The following is a 25,192-nucleotide window of genomic DNA, read 5'->3' as shown; positions in this document are numbered from 1 at the left end:
ATAGATAATATAATTAGACTATGGGACTGTGTAGAGAATCAGTGAGTTTCATATTATCTTAACTGATGAACCATAATGGCCCAAAATTCAAAAGTAAGACAGATATTGAAGAAAAAACAACAACAAAGGTTTCCTCTGAATACAACGCTTAGGTAAGGATTGTCATTATTTCAGGTGATCAGGTCAAATTTGGTGATAAAAGGAAAAAGTTCTAACGTGATATTTCTCCTATCAGGTCCTTGTGTGCCATCCCAGATGCAGCCTGTAAATTGAGGTGCCAAAATCTAATTGTCATTGTCGAGGCCACAAGTCTGTTAAAGTGGGTTGTTATTGGGCTGTTATTGTGTAGTCTGGTTCTAGTATTAACATGGCAACGGTCAACTATTGCATTTTTTTTCGTGTACTGATATTTCAAACACCAATCCTTCTTTTGTCCAGCAGTTGTTCCCACTTTTGCTCATCACCTGACCTTCATACGTGCTTCCAATTCACTTATCTCTCCAGTATATACTGTATATACCTGCCTTTCAGCCATACTACTCCACCAGATCATCTATTGTACCATGTCTGTGCTTGTTCTGATGTGAACGAACGTGTGTGTGTGTGTGTGTTTCCTCACCAGGCAGTGCTTGACACTCCTGCTGTTGCGTCTCCCACTGACAGTTGACATTGAGGGAGCAGCTCCTGCAGTTGGCCAGTCTGAAGCACTCCTGCTCCTCCCTGCGTTTACACCTGGACGAGTCCCTCACCGACTTCAAGCACACACAAAGAGAAAATAATACCAGTCCGGTTAAACATAATCATCGGAGTTCTTCTTCTACAGTAAATGCAATAAACTTGGAGAAATCAATGCGATGTGCAACAAAAGCTGGAGATGAATGAAAGCGTAACGGTTGAGCGAATCAAACAGCCGAACACAACATGCAGAGTGAAAATCTATACGACGAACACATTATGCTGACGTGGACTATTTTTATTGAAGTTGTGTTTATTCTTTATGCTTTGTGGATTTCACTCACGCTACAGAATGACAAACGTTCAATTTTATAAATTTATTCAAAGCCTGAGAGGAAACGTGAGAAACTCGCTGCTTCTTATCAGCAGAAGGAATCAGACAGGAAATTACTAAAACAAAGTCTTTTTTTTTTTTGATTAGGAAGGTTGTTAACAAAATGAACTCACTATAATGTGTAGGTAATGTGTCAATAATAGAGTGTGCCAGTCATTAACAGAACTGGTCTCATGATGTATATATTATAAGAAGCTCCAGTGCTTCCTTCCTTTTTCTAATCTCTTTAGGCCTAAAATACACAGACAGATCAGCTGTGAGAGGATGAAAAAGATGTTACGTCTTCAGATAGAAACCCTAAAATGTAATCTAGAAAGATTCTAATGACCTCTATGGTTTTAAAAGCTAAATTGATTTAATACATATTATAAGTTTGACCTTGAATGTTTGTTTTTGTGTGTATGATTGTATTATTTTGTGCTTTTTTCATTTGGTGCCTGATCTATTTGTTCCTTTATTTTCTCCGACTGTTTCTTTGTGAATAGAAGGATATCAAAAAAAAATATGATTGCAATAAAATTTGGGGGGGATGATAAGTAACGGTCTAAGGAACAAGTCACTGGTTTTGAATGCAGATTGGGATCAATTTCTCATAATATAAGGTTCACGACATTGAAGCGTTTTTGAACAATTTAAAATTTTTGCCATTTTCTCAAGAACTACTGCACTTACTTTAATGAACAGAAAAACTTTGCACATGTTGCAAATGACTTAAATTTAAATAAAAATATTTTTAAATAATTCAAATCATATATTTTAACAAATTGAGAGGTGAACACTCTCAGAAGGCTTTGTAGTTTTATAAAGATATTCATTTGAATACTTGCATAATAGATCTTTAGCTGCCCAGGACAAAGATCTTTTGTCATGTCTTGATGATTTTCTGATGATCTATTTTACTTATCATTGATGTGTTGTGTTTGATTATTGAAGAATACATTTCTACATCACTTAATCACGGTTCAAACAGGCTCTCCTTACACTGTGGTTTTCTTTTTCCAATTCTATTTTCAATTGAGGTCAAGAAAAGGTGGTAACAAGAGGAGACAGGACCTAATTTTCTTTGAATTTCGATTCAGAATCACCCCAATTTCCATATAACCTACCGGACTGCTCTAAAGTCTGACCTCTGCCTGATGCGAGCTGACCTGCAGCCTAACAAGAAGTGTCAAGTGTCAAATAATACACACATGTCCCCTCCTTCTGGCTCCGTGCTTCCACAAGCTCAGCTGATGTTCAGACAACATGGATGGAGGGGGAGACAGAGACAGAGCGCCGCCATGCTGCTGGGCTAGCTCCAGAGTCAGCTACACACACACACACACACACACACACACACACACACACACACACACACACACACACACAGATTTATATTCATTCAAAGATTCATATTGAAACCCAGCCAAGCAAACAGACAGACAAAAGCAACATGCAGACACACATACAAACAAAGAAAGACAGAGAAAGCGGGGTCGGGAGTAAAAACAGAGAAAGAGACAGAGAGAGAACACAATGAGCAAAAGAAGAATAAAAAACTCACTAAGCAACAGTTTTTAATATAAATCACACATACCTTAAATCAAATCTTAAATATTTTATCTTTTGAGTTTTGAATTTTTCATCTGCTTGAAATAAGATACTGATACTGCAGATCTACATATCGCAGCATATCATGAACATCAGAGACTCTAAAGAGCTGCTTATGGGGTTTTTTTGGGGTTTTTTTTGATAACTTGTTTTATCGCTGACAGGTGAAGACTCACCACCGTGCAGTTACTGGAAGTGGAGATACACTTTCGGTCCTCGCACCACTGACAGCCCCGAGTGTTGGCGGTGCAGCTCGCACAGTCTGAGAACCTGAAACACTGCTCGTCTGTACTGTCTGGAGGAGGGAGAAACACACATGAACACACATGCAAGGAAAACTTTAATGATAAGGCTTGCAATTTTTTATATTTTTCTTATTGTCAACAAATCTCATGTGCAGAACCTAACCAACAATGAATCGATCTACTAACAAGTATTTTGTGTGTATCCAAAGCCTGATATATCTTATTCCTCGGTGCCGTAGACCTCTGTTGTTGTCCAAAAATGACAAAAAACATGTCAGTGAGCCACACTGTTGCACTGGACGTTCCTTAAAGAGTTTGGTCACGTTAGTTTGTTTAGAAACGGCTCCAAAGACTAATAACAGCGTAGTTCTGTGTAAGGCAGACACCACTGAGCATGTGCAGGAACACAGTTCTGTCTATAAAGTTCTTTGCTAGCTTGTTCTGCTACATATGACAACCTCTTGACTTTGTACTGAAGTTCTTTAAGAAAGCGAAGAGGTTGTGATATGTAGCACAGCAACATGAGCATCTGCTTTACACAGAACTACTCTCCAGAGGCTGAAAACATGATCGCTACTATTAGACTTTGGGGCCGTTTCTAGACAACTACCGTGACCATAATCTTTGTGGTGAAGGAACACGTCACCCAGTGCAACGGTGTGGCTCATTAACATGTTTTTACGACACAAATTAATAAGATATATCAGGCTTTGGATACACATATAGTACTTGTGAGTAGATCAATTTATTGCTTTATCGTCAACAAATCGCTGCACATGAGATTTGTTGACAATAAAATAAATATAGAACATTTCCAGCCTTGTCCTTTAACACATCTGAGTATAGTTTTGCTGTGGTCTGTATGTGACATATTTGTATAATAATACAAAGTAATGACAGCAAGATAGGAAGAAAAACATGTTAAGTGAGTGCAAGGAGCATGTCTGTGAACGTTACAGTTTTATTAATATTAATTTGCAACTCCTTCAGTAATGTTTAAGTATAGACCGATTACATGCGAGGGTTGTTTTACTTGATAACAACAGGACAGTGTTAGCTACAGGAATAATAATGAGTTTCTGACAAGGAAATTAATGGAATTTGATTTTCTGTCCTATATTTATATATAGTATCAGTAGCAGATGTTAAGTTGTTAGTGAATACTGCGTGTGATCCCTTTCACTTGTTCACATTTAATGCTTGTCAGTTTGCAGATGTCATAGTAAACTCTCTTTGACAAGTAAATGCCTACCTTTCAGGAAAGTTTAGCTCTTCCTGCTGTTTTTGAAAATATTTATTCATCTGCTGGGATTTCAGCTCAATTGCCACGAATCATAATCGGCTGTTGGTTTCAAACAGGTGACTTCTAAACTAATCTAATGAGTGTTTCATTTTCCAGATTAGCAAAGGTGAGAAAAAGTCTGTTGGAATCAGTCTGAAAATCATGAGCAGCGTTGGATGCTCATCGGGCTTTTTTTGTTTTTTTCAAAATATCTGGTATAATGTCAGGAAAATGAGTCATGTGGCGGCCATGTGCGAGCAAGTAATGCTTCATGAAGTGTAAACTAACTATGTTTGGTTGTAATTTACAGGTATATATACATGCAGAGAGAACATTCTTGTTATGCAGCTTTATTTCACTCTGGCTATTTATACATGCTATCCTGTCTTTTGTAGAATAAACATACGTGTGAGATTATAGCACAGGATCAACACTGATCTGGGATGTTAATCCATCAAATCCTTCATGCTTCTAATACCACTAAAGGATCACATCTGTATTACTGTAAACATTTAGAAACTCCTTATCCTCAGATACTCTATATTTTACAGTTTTGACAGCAATTTACCAACCATTTCATACAGTTTTGAATTTATTTTTCTACTGTTCCAGTCAGCCATTGGTTTCCATGTATTTAGCATGAAAATCAACCAACAGACTCTTGACAAATACTTCATTTGTGCCTCCGTAAATGATACATTTTAACCCTTTAATATCTCACAGTCATAATGTAACTGAAAAAATGTAGCCTTGGTGTTCACAACGATTAGTTACACAACCCGAGAAAGTTTCAAGTATCGCACATAAATGAATGTAAATGAATGGATGCTTAGAACAGTACATAAAAAAAGTATTTGTAGTCAAACATGTAAAACCGTTGTTCCGCTGAGGCATTCAATCCATCTGTACTCTTGTTCTGCTTAAAACTGACAGTATAAGCACTATCATGATTACTTTCTTTTTAAACCTACAGTGAGCGGCCTGAAGCTGAAAATCTGGAAAAGCTACTGCGTCTACATCTGGCAGAGACACACACAGAGGAGGAGGAGGAGGAGGAGGAGGGAGAGTGTGGACCGATCCTAATTACTTTAAAATGAGGTAATTGTTGGAGGATTGACCTCCTGTTCCCATAATTATGGTATGCAAACAAACTTCAGAAGCCAGATCCTTTGGAATAATTATTATTCTTATGAAAAAATTGGCCTTCTGGGACCGACACTTTTGCGTGATTGTGCTGTGCATTTCAAGGAAAATATGTTGACATGTCAGTGAAAATATTTAGGACAGGAGAAAGAAAGTAAGCAGAAGACATAGTGAAGGACTCAGTGTAACATACCAGGCGATGGAGGGCAAAAAGGAGCAGGGAAAGTTTGGTCGGGTGCTTTTGGCAGCCAGGAGACACATCCACTTTTCACCCAGTGGCAGCGGAGGCCTGGCCCAGAAGCAGCACACAGATCTGGGTCAGAGAAGGCCTTGCAGGACGGAGGAGTGTAGGCCAGCACATCGTTCAGAAGGAGACCCGAAAAGCCTCCAAAGACGTACATGGAGCTGAAGAAGATATAGAAAGCATTAAATAGAATCACAGAGGCAGCAGAGACCTGTGGACGGATGAGACACAGCAAAAGTTAGATATTTACTAGACTTACAGATACAAGAAGTGCCTGCAGATATCCAGACAGATGAAGAAGTGTTAAGAAAGCAGGATAACCTTTCAAATATAAACCTGAACTTTGCTTGGGAAAAAAAAAACGAGGGTTTGAAGCTGGCCTTTGGAAGTTCAAAGCTGACATTTCTGTGCTCAAAGCTGACTTTTTCGTGGGTAAATGGTGTTAAAGGGTCAAACCATTATTTCTCAGTTCAGCCATAAGTCACTCCGTATCGTGATGGAACTCTTGCAGCAAACTTTTAAAGATTGAGTAAGTGTTGTCATTTACATTTTGATTAATTCTGTCTATCATCTGTTACTATACAATGGCTGTGGGAATTAAAACAACTATGAATGAACATAGGATGTAAATTCTATTCATATACATGCATGCTGTAATCTAATAACATAACGCCGACACAAATTCTCTATTTAAAGAGTTAAATAAACATTAATATTTATATTGATCACTGGTAAGTAGCAGTGGTATAAGCAGGATAATCCACTCTGGCCTGTGCAGTTATGAATAATAAACACCCTGAGAAAAATACTATACAAATCATTTGGAGAGCAGGAGGGGATCTGCTGTATTCAGTTGTGAGTTCCCCGTTAAGAACATTCATCTATTCATTTATTTATCTTTAATTTAGGCTATTTTGGTGGGAATAACCAACACAAGATTTCTTATAAAATATACAGTACCAGTCAAAAGTTTGGACACATAAATATTATAAATATTAACTGACTCTTTTTCAAAATACTTGTGTTACAAAATATGAGAACAAAGCAAAATCACATGCATACAAAACCAATAACAGTCAGTGGAATAAAAACATTTCTCATCAAGTTTATTTTGTCTATTACAGCTGCTGATAATAATAGTGATAGCAGATCATGACTGTTCCTAACAAAGGAAAACTGAGCCAGATAAGCTATTTTTGGTGAAAATAATCCTCTTCCCGTTTGATCGCTAACTGTTGGTGCAAAACATCCTCTACTCTTGCTGCTGCTGCTGCTGCTGCTACCAAATATGTTTGAAGAAAAAAAAATCTGCAATCAAACTCCATTGTAGCATCACTATGTGACATCAGGTCATCTATAGTTGGTCACTTTTTCATAAGGTTAAGAAAAAATTCAATTATTGCAATAGAACATTGGTTTGGGAATCCATGGTGCATCAACAACAGCTGTTTTCTTCCCTTTTTTTTATTATAAGGCAGTGTGAATGGCCTATGTCCAGGGCAGAAAATACAGCGATTCAAAAACCACACTCAGATTTTCAGGTCTTCTGGAGGTGGTATATAGTGGTCTACAAAGGTACATATTATGCATATACACTGTAACTATACATAGAAGGTGTAAAGAAAGTTTCTGAGAGAGTGAAGCAGGAGAAACATCCACATATAGACAGAAGGTGAGGTGGAAGAAGGAAAAGTTTCTAAGCAAAGAGCATCAGAGAAGCCAGCAGACGGGGGGAAGTGACAAGAGAAGTGTAAACTGAAACCAAATATAACATTGAGATAAAGACATCAATCCATAAACTATCTACACAACAAAACCATATCCCGGTTTGTTGTGAAGGGAAATGTAGAGGAAAAAAGGGAGACTCAGAAAACTTAGAGGACACTGCAGGAAGACATCAAGGAAATGTAAAAATCTACCAAGGAAAAAAATGCATCATGCATCGCTAGGTTTTATTTACATAAATGTATTTGAGCAGAAAGGTAGCTCAGTGTCAGTGTTGGAGTAGTACACTGCTGAAGTGTCCTTAAGCAAGACTATAAATCTCTGGCAGATTCAAGCGTGCTGCTGTACCCGGATATTCTATGAAGAGGGAGAGGTTTTTCACAAAGATGGATTCTGGCCATGATGAAGTGTAGTGTGGAGAGGATGAACTCACCCGTTGCTAACCACGGCAGAGTGTCCAAAGCGGTTGACGTCTCGGTGCAGCCCTGGTCTAGGAAGGACAGTCCACTCATCACAAGCTGAGGACAAACACACACAAATACACAATCCTTGAGACAATATTGTTGCTTTCTATGATTGTGTAAGTGTTTGTGCAAGAAATAAATTAAAAAAACAGAAGAGAGGATTGGATGCAGCCTCTCTCTCTCAGTAAGTGATAATAACTCCAAGGTTTTCCAATATAAGACAATAACAGATAAGGCAGAGATGAGTCCATGATGTGTCTATTGAGTCCTATTCTATTGTACAAAAATGTCACAGCATTTCATCCAATCTGCAACAGCCTCCACTCTGCTGGTTTGAGGCTTTCCACAAGATGTTGGAACCCGGCTGCAGAGGATTTGCTCCCATTCAGCCACAAGAGCCTTAATGATTTCCGAAACTGATGTTAGAAGATAATCGACATTCCAGTTAATCCGAAAGGTGTTGGACAGGGTTGAGATTATGGCTCTGTGCAGGCCAGTCAACTTCTTCCACAACAAATTGGGGAAACCATTTTTTTTTTTTTTTTTTTTTTATGGACCTGGTGTTGTGCATGAGTGCACTGTCATATTGAAACAGGAAAGTGCTTTTCCCCAAACTGTTGCCACAAAGTTCTGACGATAGTCTAAAATATAATGTTTTTTCCCAGACCAAAAGTATACAAATATTGTAATTTTGATCTTGGCATGCAGTTATAAATCAGAATAAAGTGATGAGAGACATCATTCCATCATTTTGGAATAAGCAGTACTCAAGTTATTGAATGTGAGAAGAACGAACAGACGACGGTGACCCACAGTTCAACCCCTTCCCATTATTTCATCACGGAGAATAAGAACTCGTTATCCTAACCTTTTCACATCAAATTTTGGTGATATGGAGAAGATAGGGAAGATAATCTGGGAGATGACTTCATAAAACACTTCACACCGCCAAATATCATCATAAAGTACCTCTCCCTCTCTCTCTCTCTCTCTCTCTGTTTCTCTCAAGCTATCATTGGAGCTATCAGCTCTGTGTATTTTACTATTTAGATTTTACAGTTCTCTGATGTTTTAATGACCCCTACGTGCTCCCATTATATTAATATGGAAATGACTCTGCGTATTGGTGTGTGTATGTGTGAGTTTGTGTATGCGTTAGTGTAAATGTGCCATTTAACCAGATGAGCCTTCCCCGAACGTAAGCGGAGAGCGAGTAGAGTTTGGGACGCCAGGTTGCTAACGACCTCGTTAAGCGTTGTGCTAATTGGGAGCGCTTGTTTAAGAGCGAGGGGGTGCGGCAGAGGACACGGTGAGAGGATGGGGGTGGGGGGTCGTTCTAATCAGCACCTAGAACAATGAGCTCATCACCAGCAGGGGTTAAAGGTCAGTCATATTAACAAGCCAACAAAAGTGACGCTGATACCATGGAGCAGAGCTGAAACCTGGTGAGATTGTAGACAAGTAGGGTTTCACTTAATCTCAGGCTGCCTATACGAATCCAGGCTCCTTTGGTAGGACATTTGCCCCAACCATAAGCTTAAAAATGAAATGACATTATAATCAGGTTTATTAGGTTGGAGATGTAATGTAGCCCAGTAGCCTCACACTGGAAGTAACTACGCAAGATTGAAGTCAATAATCAGTGCCGATGCATGAAGCGATGTGCCCTTTATTTTTAGTGACGCTCGTTGCACACTGGAGACGACATACAGAGAGAAAAAGAAGCTGTGAACTGATGCACGTCAACCTGCGATGACACATATCACAGAGAGAAAACAATGGGCATGGGTGTTTTGACATGTGTCATCTGCTTCCAATGTACGTTGCCCTTAAAAGTGTGGGGGGTCGGGGTGATGGATAGTGACATGTCTGACCTTCATGCTAGAGAGACTGAGGTTCACCTCCTGACTCCTGCATATGGTTGTGGTAAATGTGGTAGATTGGGGAAAGATGGATGTGTCGGTTAAGCGTTAATAAAGAAAATATGCTGTGTGTCGTCCTCCAAGTCATTGTGGATATTTTATGTATGAAGCTAAGACAACAATCTTTCACTAACCTTTAAAAACTTCTGTGAGAGCCTAAATATATCCATAAAAGAATGATTTTATTTGTTATGACTATTGTAGGAAAACTAATTAGTGCAACATGTTATGGCTTGACAGATACGTTAATTATGTTTATAACAATCATAATCCAGCTGGTCGGTTGTAAACTAAATGTAATTTCTAGGTGACAAGTTGAAATGTCACAGTCTTTTTTCATTTATTTATTTTATTTCTGTCTCCAATCTTAAAGTTGTGGTATTGTTAAACTCAGGGTTTAAATTTCTCTTAACTAAAAGATAATAATATAATCACATTTTACAGATAATTATAATTTATAGTCATTCATACAGGACATGTGCAAGACCCAGAGGCCAAAAGTAGAACACAATATTAATAATAATTGTGCAGCTTTCAGAAAACACACTGTGTGTCGTCCTCTGAGTCAGTGTGGACTTTTTCTGTATGAAACCAAGACAACAATCTTTCACTAACCTTTAAAAACTTCTGTGAGAGCACAAATATGACCATTAAAATTTGATGACATGGGCTTTGTAGATAATTGGCAGACTTTCTGGGAAAGAACTGTTCTGATTAGGAGAGACGGCATACAACCCGTGTTGGATGGAGCTGCTCTCATATCTAGAAATCTAAAAACCAGCCAAGGAGGTGGAATTGCAGCCATTTTCAACTCTAGCCTATTAATCAACCCTAGACCAAAACTTAATTATAACTCATTCGTAAGCCTTGTTCTTAGTCTCTCTCACCCAACCTGGAAAGCTTTATGGCAAGTTCTATTTATTATATTATACCTTCCTCCTGGCCTGTACTCTGAATATTTATCTGAATTCTAAGAGTTTTTATCAAACTTAGTCCTTAGTACAGATAAAGTAATTATAGTAGGTGACTTTATATTCATGTGGATATCAATAATGATAGCCTTAGCACTGTGTTTATCTCATTATTTGACTCAATTGGCTTCTCTCAGAGTGTAGATAAACCAACTCGCTGTCTTAACCATACCCACGACCTTGTTCTGACATAGGGCATCAAAACTGAACATTTAAAAGTCTTTCCACAGAATCCTCTTTTATCGTACCATTGTTTAATAACTTTTGAATTCCTATTACTGGACTACATGCCATTGCAAATGTTTAAAAAATGCTCTCTCATTTTGTCACAAATCACACCTTGAAAGGATCTCCTAACTGCATGGACGGAGGACCTTCTCTCTGTACTTGTCCTGTTAAATCTTAGTGCTGCATTTGACACCACTGACCATCACATCCTATTACAGAGACTGGAACATTTAATTGGCATTAAAGGAACTGCATTAAGCTGGTTTAAGTCCTATTTATCAGACTGATTTCACTTTGTACATGTTAATGACGAATCCTCCATGCACACAAAAGTTAGACATGGAGTTCCACAAGGTTCTGTACTTGGACCAATACTGTTCATCTTATACTATATGTTTCCTTTAGCCAGTATTATTAGGAAATACTCCATAAACTTCCATTGTTATGCAGATGACACCCAATTATATTTATCTATGAAGCCAAATGAATCCAATCCAGTTAACTTAACTCCAAGCATGCCTTAAGGACATAAAGACCTGGATGACCTGCAATTTTCTGTTATTAAACTTAGGCAAAACCGAGGTTATCAGGCTTGGCCCTAAACACTTTAGAAACACATTATCTAATGATATAGCTACTCTGGATGGCATTACCCTGGCCTCCAGCACCACCGTAAGGAATCTGGGAGTTGTCTTTGATCAGGATATGTCCTTTAACTTCCACATAAAACTAATTTCAAGGACTGCCTTTTTTCACCCATGTAATATTGCAAAAATCAGGCACATCCTGTCTGAACAGGTACAGAAAAACTAGTCCATACATGAGTTACTTCTAGGCTGGAGTATTGCAATTCCTTATTATCAGGCTTCCCTAAAAAGACTCCCCACTGTGTACTGACAAAAACTAGGAAAAGATATCATATTTCTCCCATTTTAGCTTTGCATTGGTTCCCTGTAAAATCCAGAATAGAATTTAAAATCCTTCCCCTCACCTACAAAGCCCTTCATGGTCAGGCACCATGATATCTTAAAGAGCTCATAGTACCCTATTACCCCACTAGAACACTGCACTCAAGATAGCAAATATACAGCTGGGGTTTGGGTTGCTGACATTTAGCTGCAACGATTCAACAACATTGGTCTTGGACTGCGATCCAGATATATTGATTGAAACAGAAACTTGATAAAATCCAACTTTCTAAGGTAACTGACAGTAATGCCTCAACCTTATATTTTTTAGCAGAAGGCTCAGCAGTGCCGGAGTGACGGCGACATGACCGAAAGAGGAAAGTAATCCCAGAGGGGAAAGCGCCCAAAGTGAGCCTGAGGAGCAGAGCTAATGCTAACTGCAAGTGATTGCTAAATAATCAAATGAAAACTTTTATTAGACACTTGCTTTGACATAACCACTGCAGTTTTAAAGTAGATAGTTGGGGGATTTTGTTAAGTTCTATGTTGTATTGGATTTAATTAGCGGAGGTGTTTTGCTGTTACATTTTGGGCCACACGCGACTGGTTTTCACTTAGCAAGATTAGCTACAGTAGCCGGTCTTATTGAGGCTACACGGGCTCCTCAGGAACAGCTGCTATTTACTCAAGATTACGTCCAAAACAACTTCATAGTGTAATAAGTTAGTGTACACTCTGTACAGGCTATTAAGCCTTGTGCTTCACAATGCTGAAACAACAGCAGAGACCCGGCTCTGGTGGGAGAAAAGCATCTGATGGCACCACGGGCACACCGATGTGTCTTCCTTTCTAGATAATAGATCGCCCAAGATCGGCCACATTGTCACCGATACCCGATCCAGGTATTTGAGTCGAGATCAGACCTGATATCCGATATCAGTATCAAATTGGTGCATCCGTAGTTCCTAGAATCTCCAAAAGTAAAATGGAGGGCAGAGCCTTCAGCTATCAGGCTCCTCTCCTGTGGAACCATCTTCCAGTTTGTGTCTGGGAGGCAGACACTCTCTCTATGTTTAAGAATAGGCTTAAAACTTTCCTTTTTTGATAAAGCTTATAGTTAGGGCTGTAGTTATGCTGCTATAGGCCTAGACCGGCAGGGGACTTCCTTTGATACAGTGAGCTTCTCCCTCCTCCTCTCCCTCTCCATCTGTGCGCATTCATGTCCCATTAATGAATGATACTAACCCGTCAGCTTCTCTCTCCCGTAGTTTTGTGGTTTCTTGTCGTGACTTCGCTATAGAGCAGATACCATTAATTATAACAGCGGTTTGCTAGACAGCTGCTATTAACATTAGCTGGTCTGGGGATTTGATTTCCATGTGGATTCTATTTCTAGATCTTGCACTGATGTTTTGTCAGCTCTACTTTAATATAACCTATAAGACCCTGTATCAAGTTGGCACCTCTGCAGGAGCTCCAGGTGTGCCTCAGATGTAGCTCCTGCTGCTGCTATATGTGACAACTAAAACCCATTTGCAGCATATGGCATATGTGCTAAAAGTTTAAATATATTTCACCTCTGGGACTTGGCTCTCACACTAAAATAAGTTTCAGCACTGCTGGAAAGTCACAAAATAGCTAAAATATACTGTGCTCCTTGAAAACAGTCCCGGTTATCTTAGCTGAGGCAGCTGACTCCCCTTTTTAGAGACATTTTTATATCCAAATTCTTTATTTTCACAATATAATATATTATTAAAAGAATATACATTTTCCTATTAATTGAAATTTTATATTTCTATGGTATTTGAACCCATTATAGTTAATTGGGTATTACCATTGTGGACACCAAGGAACATGTGAAAGTTTTATTTCTGGGAAACTGGGGGTTTTAAAATCTGAGGAGGGGTTTACATTTACATTTTGCAGTTACACATAAACTAAACATGATCAGGTTTGAAGGTTTATTCTGATATCATTTTCAATATATCTAACTTTTACTGTTTTATATGGCCAAAACATGTAATTAAAATAATTAAATTAAATTAAAATTAATTAATTTAGTATTTAATCCATCTGTATTGTATCCCTGGCAGTGTGGATGCTTTAAACTATCGTGTTTAGTAACAAACTTAATGGGAATGGGAACTAAACATTTTCTTCTGTGGTTCATTTACACTGGTGGAATTTGGACTCATGACCTCATGCACTGCGGCTAATTGGATGATGACAATCACCTGCTGTGTGCAAGGAAGTGAAAAGGAGTTCACCAGATCCGGCATTAAGCTTGTACCATCTGTGACTTCATGTTATGTAGAGTTGCAGTGTTTTTGTATGTGAAATGTTGAAGGAGATATATCATACTTTTTGTGATTTTCTGTGATGTTAAACATGATCAAATCTCCAAAACTTGAGGTGAGACGAATGTAAAAAATGCTCCCCTGAAAATCAAAAGCCATGGCTGCAGCCTGCTCTGAAAGCTTAATTTGCAATGTTACCTTTACCTCCTAGTTGTGATGACATTTGTTCATGCCCACAAACAGCCGTCTGTTAGTAGCCTTTGTTGCTAACATTGTTACACGGGTTGTTCATATTGTCTACTCACATATATCAGATCAGATTCAAGCTTGAACACGTACCGATATATCTGAGAAGTTTCCATCTTGAGTAAAGAATGAGAAAAATAAGTGAAATCCTGCTACTATTGTTTGTTTATGTAGCCTCTGGAGCTTCCGGAAGTCTGCCGAGAAGCAGAGCCCTGTTGCAATGGTGAAATTCCCAAAAACCCACCGCTGCTCACCTCCAACCACCAACCACAGCTTTACTGAAGCTAACAAATGAAAAACCTCTACCTGTGAATAAAAACGGCATTACAGCTTCACTGACTTTTGATCCCATCCTCTGGTTGTACTGGGCACACACACCTCAACCAACCACTCTGATATTGGAACTGCCAAACGGTATACCAAAGAACTGCAGGCTTTACAAATACTTATCACACACAACACACACACACTCACACACACATGGACCCACACACATCACCACAGATTTTAATTTCCTCTCAGGATATGAGAAAATCTGTGTTAATAATGCAAGGTGGGACAGAGAGAGAAATCATGAGTCCAGATCGAAGCAGGCAGGCGTGCTGGGCTGATTGACAGTTTGATCTGATCTGCACTAATGGAGGACTTGATGAAGAAGGGCGGGAGGAGGAGGAGGAGGAGGAGGAGGAGGAGGTTTGAACGGCAGCCACTGACTGCTCCTCCAATATATCACGGCTCCCAACATCTTCCAAACAAGCTCCCAGCCTGCCCTGGGCTAGTGATGAGCAAAGCAGTACTTTTCAGTGTACTGAGTCATTAGAATCAGTTCATGAAAAAGTTTTCAAAAGGTTCGTTCACCGAATCGTTCAGCACCCGACCGGAGCTCTGCGTAGCCCGACTCACTGAGCTAAAACACGGCCTAACATTCTGTACAGCTCGCTAACTAATTCAGTTGGATAAAAATACTGTTTGCAAACTGGAAGCTGCTATAACAAAGTCCTACCCTGTCATGTACAGCACATACATTTTCACGACACCTAATTATTAAATAAAATATTTGGTACTACTTCGAGACTTCAAGACATGAGAGGGAGGGAGAGGGGCGAGTTTGAGCGACTCAGCGACTGTCATCATTCAGGGCTCGCGTTCATTGTGGAAGTTGAGTGAATGAATCACTGAACATGCACCGCTCCCTCGCAGCGAAAGGAACTGAGACTAAAACACCTGTTTTTTCATACTGCAGGTTTCACCAGGCATTTTAAACTAATGAAAAAATCCAGGGATTGTCAAACGTAACCTAGGTCATTTTAAATGTATTTGAAATCTAATGAGTACAGATGCTGCAATTTTGTTTATGCACTCTATCCCATCACATCTCTCATATTGTGTCACAACTTGAAAATCTAATTCTTACCACCATTGCAGTATTGTTCAGAAGTATAATCTCTTCACTTTTTAATTTTTAGTTTTTTTGTTCATGGTTAACGTTAAGTTTATTACACAAGATTTTTAACAATGTTGCCTCATAAACAAACTCTTAAACAATTTGTAACAAACTGTAACACTGGCACAAGGCTGACACAAGCCTCCACTAGAGGCGACTGTTACATTAAATTTCAGTCCACAAAGTTTAGCCGGACTGCTTCTTCCAATCATCGCGACCAGATTGTGGAACATCTTGCTAATTAGTAACAGAGAGTCCAGAACTTTTAAAAACTTTAAATCTTGCATTAAAGAAAGAAAACCAGTCTTGCAGTCATTAAAGTTTAAGGCCTTTATTTATTTATTTTTAATGTAATGCTATGCACTGTATTGTATTTTATGTATCTGTAATGTCATTTTACTACGTTTGTCGCTTACTACTCTGAACTGTGTGTCACTGACGACTCCCATCAAGGGACTGCAGATGGAACTATCTGGTGCAATATGAGTAATGTGTCAAACAAACAAATAAAACATGTATTGCAACTATGTGTCTTGTTAACTATTTTTATTACACTGAAATGAAAACCAGAAATAGTAAGAGTGGGAAATATAAATTACAGTGCAAATAAAAACGGCATAAACAAGAAAATAAATATAGACTACAACTGCAGCGCAAAAACAAATATCAAGAGCATAATTGACAAGACATACAAATAAAAACTGCATTTAGAAAATATCAGGTGGAAAATATTGACTTAAGTGTGCAATCAAAAAGAAAATAAATAGCCTAACTGTGGCGCAAAACAAATATAAAGTCAAGAGACTGAACAAATTATGAAAAAATACAACATTCACAGGTGTCAAACAGATGAAAAACGCAACTGACAAAGATATGAACAGATCATTTCAGGAAGTGATTCAGTTCACTTCGTTCACCCAAAAGAGCCGTTCTTTTAAACGAATCGTTCACGAACCACAAAACACTAGTGCCACGTGTGTGTTTGTGTGTGTGTTGTGTGCGTGTCAGCTGTCTGATTGTGTATGTTTGTGTGCAGCAGACAGCGTGTGGGTGTGTGCCCGTGGTGTGTCAAGTTGGAGAGAACCGGGTTTTTAATCAGAGTTCATTTTCCCCCCCAAATCTAATTAGAAGTGTGAGGGTGGCAGGGTTTGGAGAAGTGGGGAGGGAGAGCTGGAGGGGAAGAGGGGGAATTAAATCCAAATGAAAAGTGCCTTCCGTGTCGACCTGAATCTAATGTGTGGCAGAAGAAGAGCAGGAGAAGCTAATAACGTTGCATCGCCCCTCCAAGGTTAGCGTGGCAAAACAAAAACAAATTAGCGCTCCAAAACCCGTCCGCTCGCAGTGAGCGCAGAGGCAGGGAGGAACTGAGGAGCAAATAAAGACGAAACAAGGGATGGAGAGAAGAGACTTCCACAGGTGGAACTAATTAATTATCTCCTGGAGAGACGAGGAGAGGGGCAGAGGAGAGAGCGGGAGAGGAAACGAGAGGGAAGGAGGAGAGGAGAGGAGAAAGCACGAGACAAACATGTCTATACACTGCAAAAAAAAAACCCAAAAACAAGTTAAAATATTGTGTAATCTAGAGGAATTTCTTGAAACTAGCGCAGAGGTCAGGCCACTTCAAACATTATCTGAGATTAAAAAGTATTTTTTAAAGCAATCGTTATATCAAACTTCAGAAATATTAAGATAGCAGTGCTTTAAACCAGATTATTTGTCTTATCTTTGCTCTTCCTAAGAGGGTCTGAAGATCGTTTTCTTTCCTGGTAGATTATTTGTTTGTTTGGTCTTATTCTTGAAATAACCAACCATTTTGTTCTTTTTCTTTATACCAAACATTTCCAAATAGTGGCCTTTATATGAAACAGTTATAGAGAGAACCCTGTATTTGTAATTTCAATTTGTTTTATAACTATATCTTGTCATCTTTCAGTAAAACGTCTGTGTGTGTTGTAATCTGCTACTGTTTGAATGTGACTGTCTTCCCGAGAAATGCCCAAAAACCACATGAGGTAGGCTACCATACCTTCAAGTGACAAAGTCTTAAAGTAGCGATGGGAATTATGAGGATGAGGACAACATTTATGATTCATTCTCATTATTGCAACCCTGATGATGAAGGTCCCCTAACCCTAACCCTACCCCTAACCCTAGCCTTAACCATAACTCTAACCATAACCCTAGCCCTAACCCTAACCCTAACCCTAGCTCTAGCCCTAACCCTACCCCTAACCCTAGCCTTAACCATAACTCTAACCATAACCCTAGCCCTAACCCAAACCATAATCATTCCCTAACCCTACCCCTAGCCCTAACCATAACCCTAACCATAACCATAACCCTAACCCTACCCCTACCCCGAACCCTAGCTCTAACCCTAACCCTACCCCTACCCCTAACCCTACCCCTAACCATAACCCTAACCCTAGCCCTAACCCTAACCCTACCCTAACTCTAACTTCAGTATCTCCCTTCCTCTAATCCACGTTCCATCTCTTCATTTATCTTCCCTTTGTTTTCTCTGTTTCAACCATCACTTTAACCCTTCCTCCCTTCCTCTTCTGTCTCCGCTGTGAGTGAGAGAGGCGGCTGGTGGACTATAAAGTTGGGCAGAGCCGCAGATACGAGCCTTATTGAATGAATTATAATATTTATAAAGACAGGGGTGTGTTTCTGCAGAGTTGAGGGAAACGTAAATACACGTTTATTGCAAGCGTATGAGGAACTGCACCCAACAGCGCATTGCTTCCAACTTCATTAAGGTGGGGGACGCTCTGCAAAACAAATGCTTCATTGTTTATTACCTTTGATTTTGCCTTTTATTCACAAGCTTATTGTCTGCTTTATCCTGGCATACCTTTATTGTCTTTAGGTAATTCTCTTCCACCATCCTCTGTGCTTCCTCTCTCTCCCTAAATCCCTTCTTCATTTTCTCTTTATTTCTCTCCCGCTCCATCTATATCCCTCTCTCCTTCCTTAACGCTCTGCTCTTTTATTTCATCTGCTTCTTCACATTCATTACTTTATCACGCCAATATCCTCCTTGGTATTTTTCCTTTTATTGTATAATTTGCAGCAGAGAGTGACAAGAAAGATGAGAGAAAGAGGTGCAGGGAAGAGAGATTTGGGAAAAAAACAACAATAGGCTGGATGATAATGCCAAAATAGAAATGATTTTTCTTAGATGGAAAAAAAAATACTCGTGTCACAGTTTATTGAGTTAGATTAAAAGTTAAAATTGAAGCTAATTGTGGAGAATAGTAATTGTCACATTAAACAAACTAACACTACTGATGCTTTATTGATTCTTATGACTATTGATTTCCTCATTAGGAGGATTGTATAAAAATAGTGGACGTAGCCGCCATGATGTCACCCATTGGTTTGTGGACTCCCATTTTGAAGGCTCAAGTTTGGCATTTTAAGTGTCGCCATCTTGGACTTTTGGAGCCAGAAGTGGTGAGAAGTAACCATATTTGGACGAGAGGGTAGAGCTAGTGTTAGCTGCTAGCTTGTTTAGCACTTTGCATTTACAGTCTGTGGTTGACTGTGATGATGCTAATGCTAATGCTAATTTTCATTAGCAAAAAACGGGCTAAAATCATTGAAACAAAATGTACTTACTGGAAAAGCTGAACATCTGAGAAGTAGAGGGTCTTTTAGTATAACCAAACACTGAACAAGACTTTTTTTAGGCGACCAAAATGTTACAATTAACTTTCATGAACTGAAAACACACTGTGAAATAGCAACAGCTACACCCATACTCTGTGAATCTGGGGTTACGCCATGTTTACGTTAGCTAACCAACGTCGTCGCCATGATAGCGACTTCTGAATCACAATGTAACCACACCCTATAGCATATGCTGCTTTATTGTCAAATTTAAATTAAATGGGACCATAATTTACAAAATGAACATCATGCTGTATTGAAGAAGACTTGAAACTAGTGATTGAGACCATAAACTCATAAACCATAAACATAAACCATTCTGGAAAAGTAAATACTCGATGCTCTTTCATATTTAATCAACCATTACTGAGACACTTCTGATCAAGACACTTAAACTCCATCGAGCTGCTCAGAAGCTTATAGATAAGGACTGTGGTGGTACAGAGTAAATCTTGAGGAGTGAAATTGGGAAAAAAAAGGAACTGCTGCAAAAGCAAACTTCTAGAGATATACCCTGAAACAAAAAATGAGGTGAAATATAAGACAAACTTAAATTATTCAAACTGAAGGCAACAGTTGTCTGATTGAAGAAGTCTGGGCCTGGTGATGACTTCATACTGCTGGATTCAACCGACCTGAAGGTGTTCACACATAGAGAATTTTGGGCCTGGGGCAACCCCGGTAGCCTACTGGTTGGGGTGTGGATGTTTGTTGCATGCCTTACCTCTCTCTCTACACACTAAAAATCACTGGGTTAAAATTTTACCTAGTTTGGGTCAAACAAATACAATACTGGATTAATGTTAGCCAGAAAGCCACTCAAGACAAGGGGTTGTTTTGACCCAGTTTTAGGCTTATTTTACTGTTGGGTTATTGTTTGTTATGATCTACTCTTTTTAAACGTAGGTGTTTATTGGTTGTTAATAACTTGTGCATCTTTTGACTGTCATATGCACTTCATTTTGTACAAGACAGTGACAGTTTTTAGCTAAAGCTTGTTGCTCATAACATTGGGTCAAAATAACAGACTGCTACTGAGTAAAGTTAAATCTATGTTGTATTGCAGCTGCTTTGACCCAAACTAGGCAAAATTTCCTACTGATTTTTAGTGCGTAACCATGTTTACTGTCCCTCTTCACTTTTAAATGTCAAATAAAGGCAAAAAAAAGATGATTAGATCCAGTATAAAATGTAGCCGACCCAAACAGATCCCAACAGAGAGAGAACACAAACACTCGCCCCAACATGAATAATCACTACAGAAAACATAAGAATGTAATTTTCCCAGCATTTTCCTTCACACCATGTGATCAGAGCCGTATTTAATTTGGGCCCTGCCAAACTCTCGTCACCGATCAGGTCTCAGTTACTAGAAAATAACAGGATCTGTGAAAGATAATCGACTGAAGATGCTTTAAAAAAGAAAGAAGCATCACATTTCTTACTCTGAGAAAAGGAGGATATTTGACATTTTTGCAGAACAAATGACAGACAATCTAAACTGTCAATGATGTCTCTGCCTCAGTCAACTAATAGATTAATCTACTAATTGTTTCACCATTAAAAACCATTCCACCTCAACATACAGTTACAGTGCTTCACATAACATTACAGCTACATGGCAGCAGCTTCACCCTCCTATAAAGAAATCAGCCATCTTTTCACTGTGCAACATTCAGTACAGCGACTCTCTGCTCTCATAGACATCCTTTCTTCCCTTCTTTCCCTCCTTCTGTTTTCACTCGTTAATCTCTCCGCTCCCTGTTGTTTCTCTCCTGTGAAGAGTTGGTGTAATCCCTCTTTCCTTCTCCCAACACTCTCTTCTTCATCTTTTCATTTTCTCCGTCCCTGTCGAGGGGTTGAAACATCCTTGCGCCATCTGGTCTGTGGTGTGACTGGGAATACTGTAATTGGGATCCTTAATCATCCATACTCTCAGTATCTACCTATACCACACTCTGTGTTCTCAATGCTGTTTTCTCTCTCACTGAATGCTCGTTGTTAACTCAGGTTTTTGTCTGTATTCCTCTCTTCTTCCTTCCCTCTTTTTATATGCTGCTGTCACACAATCCTGATTCACACCAGCATGTGTGTCTGTGTGTAACAAAGCACAATATATGTCCAAAAATGACTAATATCAGTGTCCTCAGAGGGTCAACATGAGTAAAACTGTGATGGTGGCTCATCATCATTACATCAAAGACAGTCTCTAGTATAGAAAATTACATATTGAAAGTTTTTGTATAGATATCTGATATTCCCACACAATAAAGGAGGCTAATGATCAGCTCAAGGTCATCAAGAGTCAACAAAGCAGGTGGAGCACACAAACAGGCTCCTTGCATTGATTTAGTTTTGATAATAAAAGTATCTGTATTTCTGAGAGTGAATTTTTGCACTAAAACTGAATTTTGGCCTTGACTGAAAGACTCATCATAATCACGATCAAATTATTAATGCACTGCAGCAACGTAAGCTCGAGAGAACATCGGCGGATTTTAAAACACAAGTTTGTGCTGTTGAGCAACGGCGAACTACAGGAAGTTATCTTAGTCCGTTCTTCTCCAGCAAAATAAAAATTGCAACAGCAAAGTTATGCGAGATGGTTTTCTGTCAGTTGTGATACAGTATTGAGTAAAATGTATAACTATGTGATTTGCGTTAACTTGCTATCCACTCCATTTACTCCATTATTTGATTTGATTAATTGCATTTGGGTTTTTTTGTAAATTTGCACCACTGAATATCAACCAAGACAGATCTTCCATCCTTCATCTTGTGGTCTTGAAGAGGGATTCTGTGTCAAAATCTAGTTTTAACACTTTCATTGTTTTAGTTTATATTGTTCTCATTTATTGTAAAAGTTACTGCACACAGAAAACTGAGGGTAAGGTAGTTTTATTCCATCACAGCAGTACTGTAAGGCCTGAAAAATTGCCAAAAAACTGCCGATTAATTTTCTGGATTGATTAAGCAGCAAATCGTTTCAGCTCATATATACTGGGAGTCAACACGGGCCCAACAACAAATTTGTATGATGTTAATCCGGCCATTTTGCTATCTCATGAGCTAGTAATGTAGCTAGTTCACCACCTAGTCTAGTGTGACAGGGTCCTCAGGGTGCTGGTTGGTTGGTGCGTCTGTGAGGATCAGATGAAGCTATTAATGAATGATAGCCTAATATTTGTGACCATGTATTGATTGACTAAAACTACTATAGTATCTGCCCCGGTGTGTGTGTGTGTGTGTGTGTGTGTGACTCGTTCTTACCTATATCATACGCCAGGAAGTCAGCAGAAAAGCACTTGGCTCCGTTGCTGAGCGACGTGTCATTGTGAGTGTTTCCTCCGAAAACCAGCACCGTGCCGCTCAACAGCACCGCCGAGTGGAGGTACCGCGCCAAACCGCTCTCCCTGAGGATCAACCTGCACACACACACACACACACACACACACACACACACACACACACACAGCAGTGTGAGACATATTAGGACAGTGTTAATTGGTCAGTTATTTGTGTGTGACATGTGTGTCCATGGTGCCATGTTATTGATGGCATCTGTCTGGATGTTTGGCCTGGCCTGTGGTGACTGCCCTTCACACCAACTGTTCCTCCATGAGAGCAGCACACACACACACACACACACACACACACACACACACACACACACACACACACACACACACACACATGCAAACATACAAAAACACTCAACACAGACGTTGCAGGAGGTCTGCTGAGTATGACCTCTCTGAGGTCAAAGGTCACATAGTGGAGACCAACTGTGCTGGCTTCATTTCCTGCAGCAACCATGAATTTCAACCAAAGACTCTCTGATATTAGACAGTTCTTAAAACAAAACACAGATGAACACACAGGAAAATACTGATCCATGTAGATCATTTTCTAAATTGCTCATCCTTTAGTTTACACTGTTTGAAGGAAAGTTCTGACTACACAATCAAAAATAAAAGGATTGACTATTACTGTATGTAAAAACTATTTTTGTCCAAGTAATCCCAGAAACTTTCAACCACAGAAACTAAAAACGCCACTAAACTAATGTAAAATTGCAATACACAACATTCAGCCACTAGATGTCGCACTATAGTACCTACATCTCTGTTGTTTACTCAGTAAAGTTGGGAAAACAAGAAGAAAGCTGACAACTCACGAAACTCAGATCAAACTGTCAAACTAGGCAGTGCTGATAAAATATGGATCAAGATTCTGTTAGTGCGTTGCCTGTTTCTTGCCTCAAATGCTTTTCAGAAACATATTTTATATTTTAGTGTACTGTTTAGCTGTCATTTGAGAAAGTTTGTGACCCAGCCACCATCTTGGAAATGGATGCAGCTACCAATACAAAGAACAGAGAAGCTCAGATAACAACAAACACAAAGGGAGTGTGACTTCATTCACTGCTCAGGTCGCCGTTACTCCGCTTTATCCTTACATAGCAGATAGTTGTTTGCTGACATCTAGTGAGGCTCAGTGTCATTTATTGTACCTTTAAAGTCCAATTCCAGTCAAAAATGTGTTTGTCCTCTTGTTCCTTCAGTTGGATGGATACTTTCTATATTTTTCTTATCGTCAACAAATCTCATGAGTAGAGCCAAACCAACAATGAGCTGATCTACTTACAAGTATTTTGTGTGTATCCAAAGCCTGATATATATATATATATATATATATATGTACATCTGTTATTGTCCAAAAACTATTAGAAACAAGTCAATGTAGGAGCAAGCTGGTAACTTCACAGCCACATTTCCAGTATTTCTTCAAGCAAAAAAACTGATGTTGGTCAAATTGTTTAAAAAAAAGTGTAGCAAATTATTGACACAGTGTTATTATATTTAAGTAACTGCAGAGCTATTGCCACTACAACATGCACCTGGTGCACAACACATAGTAAAATCAAATGAAATGGGTGTTAAACTGACCGATGTGTGGACTTCATGACTAAACAGAAATGTGGACCAGCTGGAAACCACCAACATACAGATGTCATGTAGTTTTCTGCTGACAGAAGAGAGGTGATCTTTACATTGAGCTGTAGCTGTATAGCATAACTGCAAAACCCAGAAAAGGTTTCAGTCTGGGAATTTCAAAACGTCCACCAGCTCAAGTGACACATGACTCCCGACAACAAATTCCATCTGGAAAGTGAGAGCCGCAGAGAGACAGCAGGCTGTGTGTGTGTGTGTGTGTGTGTGCATGTGAACATATGTTAGTGTATCCGTGCACATGTGTGTGATGCACGCGCACGTGTGCACGGATACTAAATGAGGAAGAGAGACTGATAAAGCCGAGCATCCTCTTTCACCCATCCATCTGCCTGAGGTCACCTGAGGTCAGCCCACCTGTCAGATCCTTCTACTCTCACCCTCCTCTCCCGTCTCTCACTACAACACTCAGATATTCTCCCCTCGGAAGGACTTTACATACATACAGACATTTTTTTAATGAAAAATATCCTTTTCTGAATGTTTTTATTCATTATATCCAAAGGTTGGAGAATTACATCTGCAAAAATGGTATTTTTTTTGTTGAATTACTATGATAGCTACTGAAATTGAAAAGAAGAAGAAAAAGAAACAACATAATATTTTCTGCTCTGGTTTCCCATAGAATATACATAACACTATAATGATAGAATAACTTTTTTTTTTTTTTTATTGCTGTTACAGATTTGTTTGAGCTGCATCGAATAGTTTCAGACAGAAAAAT

At 39.1% G+C, this 25,192-nt stretch overlaps 1 protein-coding gene and 1 long non-coding RNA gene across 4 annotated transcripts in view; one reads left to right on the top strand and one right to left on the bottom strand.

The window, feature by feature from the left end:
- The window catches only part of atrnl1a (attractin-like 1a), a 320,080-nt gene that overhangs the window by 239,115 nt on the left and 55,773 nt on the right, over positions 1-25,192 (bottom strand). For 2 of the 3 annotated variants that reach the window (XM_042432657.1, XM_042432658.1), the window contains 6 exons: positions 22,727-22,881; positions 7,732-7,816; positions 5,523-5,734; positions 2,836-2,954; positions 2,260-2,376; positions 620-752 (listed from right to left, as the gene is read on the bottom strand). In XM_042432657.1, coding sequence (XP_042288591.1) covers positions 620-752; positions 2,260-2,376; positions 2,836-2,954; positions 5,523-5,734; positions 7,732-7,816; positions 22,727-22,881 — 821 coding nt within the window. The remainder of the gene's footprint in view (positions 1-619; positions 753-2,259; positions 2,377-2,835; positions 2,955-5,522; positions 5,735-7,731; positions 7,817-22,726; positions 22,882-25,192) is intronic. The other variant, XM_042432659.1, reaches the window with a different exon arrangement.
- On the top strand, positions 14,051-17,312 carry LOC121911311. Its single transcript, XR_006099828.1, has 2 exons — positions 14,051-14,206; positions 14,512-17,312. It is a non-coding gene; the product is annotated as an uncharacterized LOC121911311 (long non-coding RNA).

The sequence above is a fragment of the Thunnus maccoyii genome, chromosome 14 (genome assembly GCF_910596095.1).
Source record: "Thunnus maccoyii chromosome 14, fThuMac1.1, whole genome shotgun sequence".
Classification (NCBI taxonomy): Eukaryota; Metazoa; Chordata; class Actinopteri; order Scombriformes; family Scombridae; genus Thunnus; species Thunnus maccoyii.
This window is presented reverse-complemented; position numbering and strand designations above follow the sequence as displayed.